Below are 14,494 nucleotides of genomic sequence, written 5' to 3' on the forward strand. Positions count from 1 at the left end.
GGAGGGCTGTAGGAGAATCTGCCATTTCCTTTGGCCTTGAAGAAAGGTTTCTGGGTAGGACAAGTCATTTGTCTCCTTCTTCTAGCCTAATGGTTCTGTCACCATTAGATCCAGGATTAGTCTCACTCTTTGAGCCTGAGGGATTTCATAGAAGTCTCACTATTATTGCTGAGGGTTTAATAAGGAGCACGGGACCTCATTTGGGCCAAAGAAATAACTAGAAATGGTTTTCTCCCTCTTAAGAGAAGCAGAAAAACCAGGTACAGTAGTACACTTTTGTAATCCCACCACTGGGAAGTAGAGCAGGAGGGTTGCAAATTCAAGACCAGCTTTGGACAATTCAAGTCTAGCATGAAGTCCAAAGTGAGACTGTATCTCAAAAACCCTGAGAGATAGACCTGTAATCCTAGTTACTCTGGAGGCTGAGATCTGAGGATCACAGTTCGAAGCCAGCTCATGCAGAAGTCTCTGTGAGATATCATCTCTGATTAATCAAAAAGCTAGAAGTGGAGCTGAAGTTTAAGTGGTAGAGTACCAGCCATAAGTGAAAAAGATAATGCCCAGGCCCTACATTCAAGCCCCAGTACAGACACTAAAAAAAGAAAAGAAAAATGAGGGGGGGGGCAGGAATAGGGAAAGGGAGAGGGGGAGGGAGGGAGAGAGATGGAGAAAGAGAAAGATCTTTCCCCTAAATTCTGAACATTAATGTCTCAGACAGAGTCTGTTTTCTGGAAGTGCTATGGCCATAAACACAGCAGGGAAGCTGAGAAAGATCAAGCGTAGTATTTCAGAGACTCAGACCCAGCCTCAAGAAAGATAATGTGTCTGGAGTTCACCTGGCTTCATGTTTCAGGGAAGAAGACATTTCCTCATGGGTGAAGAGAGGTTCAATCAGTGTCTGTGTCATGCCGCCGAAGCATCCAACTGTATATCCACCTCGCTCGACATGTGGGGTGTCTCTACATGGTCATTGTGTTGAAGGATCACCCCCAGGCCAGCCTGCACATCCCGCCCCACCTACTCACTTCCAAACAGCACTCTGGAAGTGGACGCTGAACATTCTGATCTGATCTACAATGACAGGTGGTAGTGGAACTGGAGAGTTATGGGGAGATACCATGTTCTAATTTACAGCTCTGCCACATGAGCCACAGCTCCACTTCTGGCTTTTTGGTGGTTAATTGGAGGTAAGAGACACTTCGATTTGGCTGTCTGGACTGGCTTCAAACCATGATCCTCACATCTCAACCTCCTGATAGCTCAGTGGACAGGCGTGAGTCATGGGCTCCCAGCTTGACCTATTGTTCTTTAGTGACTGAATGGGGACAAGACGCCTTGGGCCACTGCCCCCTGCCACTCTTATTAAGAAAAACTTAAAAAAAAAATCAATTAGCATAGTACACCCCCTAGCAAATACTAGTTGAAACAAACCACTCTCAGAAGCCAAGAAAAATCTAGGCCATTTATGTTTTGAGGCTACTGTCATATGAGAATAAAGCCATACGAATAAAAATTACAGAAACTAGAGTTTGAATGTTTATGTGTTGCAAATGACCTTTTCCTCTCCATATATACAAAACGCAGCAGTGCAGGTTCTGGTGCTAGAAAATGAGTTCAAAGCCTGGTTTGAGCAACAACTCCTGCTCCTCCTCCTCCTCCTCCTCCTCCTCCTCCTCCTCCTCCTCCCTTTCTTCTTTCTTTCTTTCTTCTTCTTTCTTCTTCTTTGTACCACTGCCCTACTTGAATCGAGGGCTAGGCTCTGTCCCTTGGCATTTTCTCTCAAGGCTGATGTTCCTCTGCTTGCACCACAGCTCAGCTCGTGGCTTTCTTCTGATTACTTGGAGGGAAGAGCCTCACAGACTTGCTTACCCCAGTTAGCTTCAAACTGCCATCTATAGAGCTCAGATTCCTACGTGGCTAGTATTACAAATGTAACCCACTCCCCTGTACCTGGCTACCTTTCTCTTCTAATCTGTTTAGAAGTCCTCTGGAACAGGAAGTGTGGTCTCATTGGGAAGTAATTAAAAGTGCCTATTTGAGACCCTTTGTCAGAGGATGGGGACAGCCTTTAGCTGTAAGCCACGAGTCTCTGTCAAAATCGCCTCTCTATGCTCCATCTGCGTCTGGTACTCACGCATATTTCTACCCAGCCCAGCTCTGGTACCCTGAGCATCCAAAGATTAGATGGTATAATAGGGTACTTAAAGAAAGCGAAGGCCACGGTGATAAAGAGAAAAGACGGTCAAGCTTCCAGCAGTAACCGCAGCCAGGCACTACAGATTCTCCAGTCCTCAGGGCCAGGACTGAGGCTTGGTTTATATAGATGGGGCCTTTGTCCCACAGAAGTTAGCATTTCCTTGAGTCCGCTCTCTGAAAGTAGCACTACAACAGAGGAATGCCGAATAGGTCTTGCTCATAGCTTAGAGAGTTCAGGATCTTTTCTCAAAGGCAGCATAGCATCATTAAATTAGTAAATCCTGTGCCTGTGTGAATTTGGGCCAACTACCAGGACTGTGGTTGGAATATGTCTCCTCAAGTTCACGTGTTGAAAGTATAATAGTATAATAGTATAATAGTGTTGAGAGGGTGTATAGTATAATAGTGTTGACCGGGGTGATCTGGTCACGGCATGACTCCTGAGCTATCCTCTCTGCAGTGCTGTTGTCATGGGATGGGAGTGAGCTGTCTCAGGAGAAGCCTAGTGCACGCCCTCTCTCTTACCCACGCCACTGTGATGTAACAAGAAGGCGAGGACTAGAAACAGCTCCTCAATTATGGACTTTTCAGCCTCCAGAACTATAAGCCAAATAAGCCTCCCATGTTTAGAACCACAGGCCCAGACCAAGACAGTGCTTTAATGCTGTCAACTCTAAATTGGCACACAGGCTGGTGATGATAACAAGAGGGTAGTCACATATGAAATGCATAGAGAAGCACAGTATACAGTAAGTACTGCAGACATGCTGATCTTCTACTAGCTATGGTATTTTATATACTATGGCCATAGTGTCCCACCATTTTGCTATTATAATTAGGCAAAAAGGAAATGGTGCTGGGTGTACTGGTAGAGAGAATAATGACCCTTCAAGGGTGTTCATATTCTGATCTACAGAATCCATGAATATATTAGGTTATATGTAGGGGAATTCAGGTTGCAGATCTGTATGAGAGGCTCATGACAACAGAAGGGGCAGCAGCCACAGGCCCAGAAGACTTGGGACTGTAACGTGACCCTGCACAGGTCAGGGGCATTACCGTGAGGGCCTTGAGCCCTGGAGGCATTTTCTCCATATCTCAAATTTAGTATGTTCCTGTCCAATTTTTCAATGATCTAAGGTTTAAAAAAAACCCACAGAAACTCTAATATTTCTGATATTTTAAAGTTTATTCCTTAACACAAAATAAATGACTTTCCTTAAGAGAAGGAAATTTGAGTTCAATCGTAGCAACTCACATTGTATTCATAAATAGATATATTGAATTAAAACACCTTTGTGCAACTACTTAAAGATAATTTTATAATAAAGAATGAAAGCACCTCATTGAACCATTTTATAAGTTGAAAGGTTCTGTTTGGATATATCAAGTTAAATAAGAAATAATTTTAAAAAAACATTTACCTGATTTTCTAGGTTTTCCAAATTAACTAATTAACAGCCTTTACTCTAGGAGAAAATAATATCTCAAAGGGCTAATAATATTGTAAATTGATAAGACTGAACTAAATTTAACTCTAAGATATAGTTTCAGAATTGAACTAATTTTCAACCTGCAAAATCAGTGTGAGCCAGGTGCTAGCAGCTTAGGCCTGTAATCCTAGCTACTCAGGTAGCTGAGACCTGAGGATTTCAGTTCAAAGCCAGCTTAGACAGGAAAGTTTGTGAGATTCTTATCTATTTTTATTTTTCTTTCTTTCTCCCCCGTCCCCTGCACTTCACAGTCCTGGGGCTTGAATTCAGGGTCTGGGCACTGTCTCTGAGCTTCTTTTGCTCAAGGCTAGCTCTACCACTTGAGCCACAGTTCTCCTTCTGGCTTTTCCTGTGTATGTGGTACTGAAGAATCAACCCCAGGGTTTCATGCCTGCTAGGCAAGCACTCTACCACTGAGCCACCTTCCCAGCTCCTCTTATCTCCAATTAACCACAAAAAGCTAGAAGCAGAGCTGTGGCTCTAGTGGCCGAGTGTAGTCTTAAGCACAAAAAGCTCAGCATCTAGGCCCGAGGTTCAAGCCCCAGGATGGGAGGAAAAAAAGTACTAATTATTGTGTTAAAATCTGTATTAATCCAATTTGCTTGAGGATCCTAGAAATATTCTTGCTCCAGTTCTATCCATGTTGGAAAAATGACAGTACCCATTGTATTTTTGTGAAGCTACAAGTAGCACTAATGGATCTCATAGTTCTTAAAGCAACAAAGGCTCAAGTGGTAGAACATCAGTATAGCAAGTGCAAGGCTGTTAAGTTCAACTTCCTAGTATCACCAGAAGAGAAAGACAAAGAGAAGGGAGAAAGAGAGGACTCAGGGTTTACTTATGAGGCAGGGACCAGGCAGGGAATTCTAAACCTTGTATGACCTCTTAACACTTGTAGGGAGGAACTGGAAAGCAATGGATCACACCTGTAATCCTAGCTACTCAGGAGGCTGAGATCTGAGGATCAAGGTTTAGAGCCATTGAGGAAGTTTGTGACATTCATATCTCCAATTAACCAGCAAAAGAGCCAAAAGTGCAGTTATGGCTTAGAGTGGTAGAGTGATAATGATAAAGGACAGAACTCAGGCTGTAGATTCAAACCTCAGTACTGACGCGCATGTGCGTGCGTGCGTACACACACACACACACACACACACAAACACACACACAAAACAACAAAAATAACAGAAACAAACAACAAAAACCTTTGTAGGGAGGGTGCAGCTGCTGCCTTTGGGGAGAAGCCAGGGGATACCACTAAAACATTTTACAATACATAGGCTAGTCCCCAACAATTAACTGCTCGAAATGTCAGTGGCGGTCAGTCTGAGAATTATTCATTCCTGTCTTTAAAAGATGATTTAAATTAAAAAAAAAAAAAAGGAAGAAAAGAATCTAAGGCTGAGGCCCTGCTGGCAGTTGAACTGTGGGTCTTGACTTTGTTTTTTCTCCTAAGTTAACAACATAAATAGCATTTATAATGGGACTCCTGCCGCAAGCAGAGACTGGAGGACTGTGGTGAATGACAGAAAAAAAAATCATAAATGGCTTTGCCAGTCTGATCTCTTTTTCAGAGTCAAAGAGGGAAAAACTGACCAGTAATTATCACTTAAACTGCTGTTTTATCCTGTATCAGAGCTATTCATAGTGGTTACTCACAGACCCTGGGGCTAAAACCACACTAAATCAGGGTCACTGCCTGTGTGAACGGTTAAAGCCAGCCTTTCACTGTGTGTGTGTTAATAACCTGGGTTGAACATCATTGGCAACTTTTCATGAAAAAGCCATCTGAGACCCTCATCTAGGAATAAATGGTTCTATATAGAGCCGATTCCTCTGTTTTTAATATTCTGTATTCAATGGGGCCACAGCTGTAAACAACTCTCCATTCTCATTTCTCCAAGTTAATTTGCACTGGGTCAGCATTGCAGGCTTTTCTGCATATGTTCAGGATAGCCTGATCGGAGCAGGCCTGGAATGAATAATGTTTAGTAAAATCAATAAACCCTATTATTAGTCACTAAGGGGACTGATTTTATGTCTATAAAAGTAAAACAATTAGAAGCATATTAATGGCAGATTCATCATAGTAATATAATGGTGCCAAGTAGGCTTGTCTTTTGGGAATCTTTAATTCACCATTCAGTACTGAATAGATCCTCGGCCAGAAAAAAAATGGCACACATAATACAAAAAAGCCCCAGACTTGAGATTTGTATTCTTTACCAAAGACAATACTAACCAGAAAAAAGAAAACAAAATTTCCTTTAGTAGTTAATGTAAACCACTCACAAATAGTGTTCCAGTAAAGCCTATTGGGGAAAACTACTAAAATCACATTGTACTTTTAATCATGTGTCTCTATTTAACAGCATTGCTCTCTCTTATAGTAGCAGAGTTGAGCATGGTATAATGCACCTATTTATAATGCAGCTGATTTCACTATCTGAGTTGAAGTGATCAAAAAGCCTAATAGGAGCTGGATCATTGGAGGTTCACACCTGTGATTCTAACTACTCAGAGGGCTGAGATGGGAGGTTCACAGTTTGAAGATCACCCAGGCAGGAAAGTCCATGAAATTCTTATCTATAATTAAACAAAAGCTGGAAGTGAAGCTGTGGCTCAAATGGTAGAGTGCCAGCCTTGGGCAAAAAAGCTAAATGACAGCACGCAGGCCTTGAGTTCAAGCCATAGTACTGGCATGGGTATGCAAGCATACATGCACATGCACACAAACACACACACACACACACACACACACACATTCACATGAAAAGCCTGGTAGATAACAAACATACCCCCATTCATTTTGCAGAGATGCAAGACTAGCTTCCACGTGCATGATATAAATGCTAGTATGGAGAACTAGGAAATGCTCAGGAATCCACAGAAGGGGCCCAGCAAATAACAGGTATATGATTAGTGAACTACTGAAAGCTGACCTCAACCCTGATCCTGTATTTATTCTGGTGATGAGGGGGTTTTTCAGGAACTGGAGTAGCATGAAGGGCTGGAGCAGACAGAGTAGACATGATATTCTCAACACATAAACATATACTCGTCGAGAGTCAAGTCTGCAGGAAGTATAGAGATGTGGCTTAAGAACTGGAAAAAAGTGTCTTAAAAAATGGTTAAAATAAGTGAGATATTCTCATGTGTAGGAATAAACACATAAGATAAACTGCAAAAATAAATAGGAATAAATCACAAACATGTGTTTCTATATGAATATGTGGATGAAATTTGCCAATGGATAATTTATTTAATCCTAGCCATTCAGGAGGCTGACATCTGAGGATCAAAGCCGGCCTGGACAGAAATCGGTGAAACTCTTCTCTCCAATTAACCACCAAAAGCTTTGGCTCAAGTGATAGAGCACCAACTTTCACTAAAAAAGGAACAGTACCCAGGTTCTACGTTCAAGCCCAGTACTAGTGCAAAAAGAGGAGGAGGAGGAAGAGGAGAAAGAATTGAAAGACACTCTCCTCTTTCTACAGGAATTCAATTTGTGAGGCAGAAGGCTACGTCTAAGGTGGCCTATCTGAAGTAGTCATGTCTTTGCGATTGCAAAAATCAACTGTGAAGCCAAGGGGTCTAAGTAGAACTAGCCAAGAATACCTAGATAAATTTGTTACTTAAGAGCACTTTTGTCACTTAAAGCACTCTTTAGTGAACCATGTGGAAGAACTGTCATTAGCAATTATGGTAAAGTCATAAAAACTGTGAGTTGAAAGCAATCAATGAAATCAATCTAGCTGGATGAGGTGGGGCTTGGGGTTAGGACGCAGGGGGCTTTGGGTTTGGGGGTTATCACTAGCATCCCTTTAATTGCACAAAAAAATCAAGCATACTCTCACCTGAGGACTGCTGGCCTACTTTCCCATCTCCCAGCATGCTTTTCCCGCTGAAGTAGGCCTGGACCTCCTTCTTCATCAATTTAGTAAATTGATAAGAATTTAGCCAATGTCCTAGAAAGCTCTATTTACTCGTGTGTACCACAAGGCCCTTACGCTTCCGCTTTTTATTTGTTGTTAAAGCATTCATGAACCATCTAACATATTTTGTATATTCCTTATATACTTTATACGTTTGTCCCACCTACTAGAAAATACAAGGTATATGAGGATAGGAATTTTTGTCTGCTTTTGTTTATTGTAATGATATCCCAGGACCCTGAACGGTCCTCCTAAACTAGGGTAGGTCCTCAATAGTGTGTTTGTGTGTATGTGTGTGCATGTGCATGCCATGTGAATGCTGGTACTAGGGCTTGAACTCAGGGCTTTGTACTCTTCCTTTTTTTTTTTTTTTTGCTTTTATTCTCAAACCTGGTTCTCTACCATGTGAGAGATGCCACATGGCATTTTGGTAGTTAATTGGAGATAAGAGTCTCATGGAGCCAGGTGCCGGTGGCTCACACCTTGTAATCCTAGCTACTGAGGAGGCTGAGATCTGAGGATCACGGTTCAAAGCCAGCCTGGGGAAGGAAAGTCCATGAGACTCTTATCTCCAATAAACCACTAGAAAACTGGAAGTGGTGCTGTGGCTCAAATGGTAGAGTGCTCGCCTTGAGCTGAAGAGCTGAGGGATAGCACCCAAGCCCAGAGTTCAAGTCCCACAACCGACCAATAAATAAATAAATAAATGAATAAGAGTCTCATGGACTCTTTTGCTTGGAGCTGGCTTTGAACCATGAACCTCAGATGTCCTCTTGAATAGCTAGCATTATAGATGTGAGCTAGGAGCTCCTGGCACAGGTATTTGTTAGATGGAAGGAAAAAAGATAAGAAAGAAAAAGTCAAGGAGTTAAAATTTGGCATAAAATAGTCTAGTACATCATTGTAGTGATCATCCAACTGACTGAATTTCTGTGTGTTTGTATCTACTGTCCACATGTCATAAGAATAGCATCTTTGGAACATGATTCCATACCACAGAACGCAGTGTTGTGCTTCCATGTTTGAAGTAAATATCTTTTTTTGTCGGTCGTGGGGCTTGAACTCTACTCTGGGCACTGTCCCTCAGCTCTTCAGCTCAAGGCAAGTGCTCTACCATTTGAGCCACAGCACCACTTGTGGCTTTTTCTGCTTATGTGGTGCTGAGGAATCAAATCCAGGGCCTCATGCATGTAAGGCAAGCGCTCTACCACTGAACCACCTTCCCAGCCCCTGAAGTAAATATCTTGTCAATATACATTCACAAAATTAAGTACAGCAGTTGTGTCACGTGAGGAAGGGGTACTATATCTTAAGAGTTTAGGTCAAGCACTGGTGGCTCATGCCTGTAAAATCCTTGTTACTCAGGAGGCTGAGATCTGAGGATCACAGTCTACACCCAAACCAGGGAAGTCCATGAGACTCCTATTCCCAATCAACCACTAAAAAGCTGGAAGTACAACAGTGGCTCAACTGGTAGAGCACAAGCTTCAAGTACACAAGCTCAAGGAAAGAACCCAGGCCGCAAGTTGAATCTGTAGGATGAGTGCACACATGCGTGTACACGCACGCACGCACACACACACACGTAACTAAAACTAAACAACAAAAAACCCTTCTTTGAAAGTTATAATCACAATCAGTCAAGTAGAAAGAACATGAGACAGACAGAAAGGCATTATTAAAAAAAAAAACCTTTTTAATTCTGATTGCCAAATTATTTAAGGCAGGTATAAAAAAGGAAAGCATTCAATATACATTTTACATAAAATAAACTAGATTACAGCATAAAACAAGTAACCAGGCAATGGCGTTAAAGTCTCTCTCTTCTAAAACTGGATAATTGTAAACATTAAGGAAAAAAAAAAAAAGACTGCAGGACTATTCAAGTAATAGAACAATCACAGATGTCTCTGGTGTGCAGGCTATTGGGTTATCCGCCATTCAGGATTATCAAAACAATGACACTTCATTATTCACAGATGCTCATCATTTCCCCGTTTTAATCTTTACATTATATACAACACAGTTTTTGTGGTACTGGCAACCCCGTGCCTTCCAAAGTACTTCTTTCCACAATACACAAGTACAAACAGTGACTACGAAAACGTTTACATCCGGGGCATCGTCAATTGCACCAAGTGTCATCATCACAGTTCGCCTTGCTGAGGGGCTGATGGGAAATAGATGGAGGGTATGCTGGGTTCAGGCACACTGATATATAACATTATTTATTTACAATGTAAAAGGAAAAGGAAAAAGAAAAGTAAGCAGCCTTTTGTGGCTAACACTTTGCAATGTGACAAATACATTTTTTTTTTTTAATTCTCCTTTACTGAGTGGTTTGGCAACAGACCCTGTGTGGTGCGAGCCTGGTTACTGATACAAAAAGTAAAGAATATATTTATATTTATATTTATATATATATATATATGTATATATACAGATATGTATACGTATATATATATAAAACAGAAGTTAATTACAGCAACATTTGTTACTCTGTGATAAAATCTGTAATTTACAAAAATGAAATGACTGGTTTTTGCCTGCCATTAAGGCATTTCAAATTAACACCATGGAACTGATGTCTGTATAAAGCGCTTCTCCATGTGATCCAGTCACATGACAACGTACACTGCCAATCTTGTTATTCTCTGCAAAAGAAAAGCACATCTTAGCCCAGGGTTCCATCAGTGTCTATCATAAAATTCTCAGAACAGTGAGACTGAAAGGTTTATTTAGTTTTATTCAATTCATCGAATGCCGTTCCAGAGAAAGTAATAGTATACATTTTGGAGAAAATGCTAATTTTATATCAATAGGTTAATTCGTTTAAATTATCCTCCTCTTTGGTTTTTGGGTGTTTGGGGGTGCTTTGCTGCTGAACCATGCCTCCTGTCCCTTTTTGTACTGATTATTTTTCTGATAGCGTCTCACTGTACCCTCCTGCCTGGGGTCCATGCCTGGGATGCTATTCTTTGCTTCCCAGCATAGCTTGGATGACAGGTACCTGCCACCACTCTTAGCTTCTTCCAAGATGGAATCTTGCGCATTTCTTTCTGCCTGGGCTGGCCTAAGATTGCAATCCTTTTGATCTTAGTTTCCCGTGCAGTTAGGATTTTAAGATATCATAGAACCAACATTGCCTTTAGTGTTATAATAAATGGGTGGATCCATTTTCTGCTTCTATTTAAACATACTAAAATAAGTTGGGCACCAGTAGTTCACACACCTGTTATTCTAGCTACTTAGGAGGGTGAGTACTGAGGATCATGGTTCGGTGCCAGCCAGGGCAGAAAAACCCATGAGACTTTAACCTTCAATTAACCCTGTAAAATCAGAAGTGGAGCTGTGGCTCAAGTGGTAGGCCCCCAGCCTTGAGTGAAAAAGCTAAAGGACAGGTCCCGAGGTCAAGCCCTAGTCTGGTACCAAAACCCAAAAACAAACCAAAAGGAACTATATTTTTCATCTACCAAGGGTGTACTTGCTTCCTGGGAATCCTTAAGATGTCTCTGTCTACAAAGGGAATTTCAAATTCCCTGTGGATATTTACCTTCTTTGTGCAGGGAACATTCCCGATGCCGAGGCCTGGGCAGCCACCTGCTGAGAGGCAACCAGGGCAGCCGAGGTCAAGCCTATAATGGTGGGGGAAAAAATCATAGGGTTTCCATGACATTTAGAAAGAGAAGAGTATGTACATTGCCAGAGGTAGGGGGGCAAAGCCTGTCCAGCAACCTGTGTCTGTTTCTGGGCATACAACGTGTTCTATGCAGCAAGGGCAGACGGGAAACCACTTGTTCCACCCAATATCCATTTAAGGAACACTCTGTGGTCTCTTCAATCGCTATTCAAAGGGGATATAGCATTCCATCTCGCTGGCTCTCATGGTGCTAAATGGTTTGCATGCATTCCTGAATAGAAAGCTCAGGAGAGAGAAAAAAGATACCAGCTAACAATAGGAAGCGAAAGTCACCGAGAATTATAGAAGCAACCTGCTATTTACTTAGAATGCTTTTATAATAATTCTTATCATACTGACATTTTTTCCCTCGATGATTTAAACACACATATCTCATAACATATGTGGAATCAGCAAATCAAATTTAACAAGCTTTCTAGCTCTAAATCAAACTTCAAAATAGTCTCCATTAGTAAAGATAAAATGCAACAGTTCCAAATTGCATTAAGCTGTGTAAGAGAGAATTTTTAAATCTTCTACAGGAAATAGTTCTGGGGAAAATAGAGTAATTAAAATCAGAGAGAAAATTATGTTCTTCTATGTTCTTTACTTGGACGTATTTTCTTTTTTTCCCCCAGAGATAATTTAAGACACTATAGCAGTAACAGCATATACGATAACATATGAAAATGAGAAGATATGCTCATGTTCTCATATACACATAGCTGTAATGGATTAGAAATAAAGTCCCTTTCTCTTTCACTTAGGAAAAAGGGAGACTCTCATTTAATATCACGTAACGAGAATAAACAAAACTAAAGGCCACATTCGCACATAGGAGTACCATGTGTGTGACCTCACCTACTAGTGAGAGTCCTCACCAAAAGCAGTCAGAAAACCAGTCACAGTGGCTCACACCTAGAGTCCCAGATACTTGGGCGGCTGAGAACAGGAGGACTGATTGAGGTTGAGGCCAGTCTGGGCAGGAAAATTCAAAAGATCCGTTTCCAAGGGATAGCTGAGCTGTACCTGTCACCCTAGCTAGCTACCTAAAAGGCCAAGTTCAGGAGGATGGCAGACCTGCCCAATCAGAAAAGACAAAGAGACTCCATCTCAATGGAAGGGGCTGGACACAGTCCATCTCAGGCACAAAGAGAAGGCTAATCGATGGATTAGGCTTGGGGAGGAAGGGAGACTTTATTTCAAAAATAGTCAGTGCATGAAAGAGCTGGAAGTGTGGTCTTGCAAGGGGCAGGCCCCGAGTTAAAACCCCAGTACCTCAACAACTCAATAATAATAATAAAAAAAACCCCAGCATAGTTGGCGCCCCAATCTCCAACTTCCCGCCTCCAGAACTGTAAGACAAGTATCTACTGTTGAACTCTGCGGTGCTTCATTATAACTGCCTGAGCTGAGAAAGACAAGACCTCGGGCAGACTGCTCAGTTGGTAACGATCGTCACTGCCTGCCCTTACAAGGGGGCAGAGTGGGCCAAGTAACGCATGCTCAACTAGTGCACCACCAACGGATGCCCGCATGTGACTTCACGTCAGAGCTTCTTCACAGAAGAGTTCTCTTCCTAGACCTTCGTGTTTAGTAAGAGCCACAGCAGTGAAGGGCTGGAGCAGCTCCTAAATTTGGCTACCAAGTGTTATCACCTGCTAAACTCCTACCATTATTTGCATGGGAAAATAGCAACTTCAAAAGCCTACAGAAATCAGGACAAATAATTTCACCCAAGCCTCTCCCTCTCCCTTCCTCTGCTCTACAATTTCCCAGAAGTAGATATCTGATCTTCTGATTGTTATAGTCAATGCCCCAGACACTGGCCGCCACCCTCAGTCTTGGAGATAACAGTAAGCCTCTGATAACATCAACCAGTGACAGTTATTAAGTGGCCGCCATTTCTACATGTGGGAATGGACTTATCTGTGTCACTAGGAAATGCCAGGAAATAAGTTCAAAATGCTCCCCAGTCTCGGGAGCCCATAAGGGCTGCAAGAACTACCTTGGGCTTCCAGGGGTGGTGTGGCTCAACTGGTGAAGGACCGGCCCAGCAATGGAAAAGCCCCGAGTTCAAAACTCAGCATGTGTGTGTGTGCGTGCGTGCGTGTGTGCATGTGTGTGTGTGTGCGTGTGTGTGTGTGTGTGTGTGTGTGTGTGTGTGCAGGCACGAGTCTCCTGCCCCTCTCCCTCAGGAGCTAATGTTTTAGTAAAGTTTTAGTAAATGTTTTAGTAATGTTTTAGTAAAGCCTCATTGAAGGAGATAGAAGAACAAGAGAGCTGCTGACCTTGAAAAGGGTCATATTGACCAGGGATCAGAGGGTAGCCCATGCCAACGTGGGTGTGGTGGTGCGTGTGCAGGTGCCGCTGGCCGAAGGGGGAGTGGCGGTCCCTCTCCCTCTCTGCTTCCCGCTCCCGCTCCGCCGAAGTCTTTTCCACAGGCTGCAAGAGAATGAAACCGTTGTTAACGCCGCAGCAATCCTGTATCCATTCATCAAAAGGACAGGGAGAGGAAGTTGGGGACTTGGAGGTTCACCTTGTACTCCTAGCTACCCAGGAGGCTGAGATCTGAGGATCTTGGTTCAAAGCCAGCCAAGACAGGAAAGTACTCGAGACCCTTATCTCTAATGAATAATCCAAAACCAGAAGTGGAGCTGTGGCTCATGTAATAGAGTACTCTCCTTAAAATACTATATTAATTGAGGATAATTTCAAAAGACATGCATGATTTTTCCATTGCAATTAAACCTACAATAAAGAACAGTCCCTTCTAAAGTAAGCTAAGTGGCATCCGTGTGTTCCTCAAGTGATCAAAAAGCAATTCTTGCCAGGCACCAGTGGCTCTAGCTACTCAGGCAGCTGTGACCTGAGAATCATGGTTCAAAGCCAGCCCAGGCAGGAAAGTCTGTGAGACTCTTCAATTAAGCATCATTAAAGCCAGAAGTAGAGCTGTGGCTCAAGTGGTAGAACATTAATCTTAAGTATATACACCCCCCCCACACACACACATACACTATACACATGGACAGTGCACAGACCCAGAGTTCAAGCCCTAGGACCAGCACGCATGCACACACACACACACACACACACACACACACACACACTTTTTCCCCCCAAAAGATCCATTTACCCAATAGTTCAACATTTGGTTTGTAGCCTCTTAACTACTTAGTTACAAGGGTATT

At 42.3% G+C, this 14,494-nt stretch overlaps 1 protein-coding gene across 2 annotated transcripts in view; it reads right to left on the reverse strand.

The window, feature by feature from the left end:
* Nucleotides 1–9,297: 9,297 nt before the first annotated feature.
* Znf608 (zinc finger protein 608) overlaps nt 9,298–14,494 on the reverse strand; it is a 106,679-nt gene continuing 101,482 nt past the window's right edge. Inside the window, exons 7-9 of one of the 2 annotated variants that reach the window (XM_070011238.1) lie at nt 13,595–13,748; nt 11,178–11,259; nt 9,298–10,278 (exon numbers count right to left, since the gene is read on the reverse strand). In XM_070011238.1, coding sequence (XP_069867339.1) covers nt 10,272–10,278; nt 11,178–11,259; nt 13,595–13,748 — 243 coding nt within the window. In that variant the 3' untranslated portion in view covers nt 9,298–10,271. Of the gene's footprint in view, nt 10,279–11,173; nt 11,260–13,594; nt 13,749–14,494 lie in introns of those variants that run through there. The other variant, XM_070011237.1, reaches the window with a different exon arrangement.

Source organism: Dipodomys merriami, unplaced genomic scaffold, assembly GCF_024711535.1.
Source record: "Dipodomys merriami isolate MVZ:Mamm:240054 unplaced genomic scaffold, mDipMer1.0.p SCAF_81, whole genome shotgun sequence".
Taxonomy (NCBI): Eukaryota; Metazoa; Chordata; class Mammalia; order Rodentia; family Heteromyidae; genus Dipodomys; species Dipodomys merriami.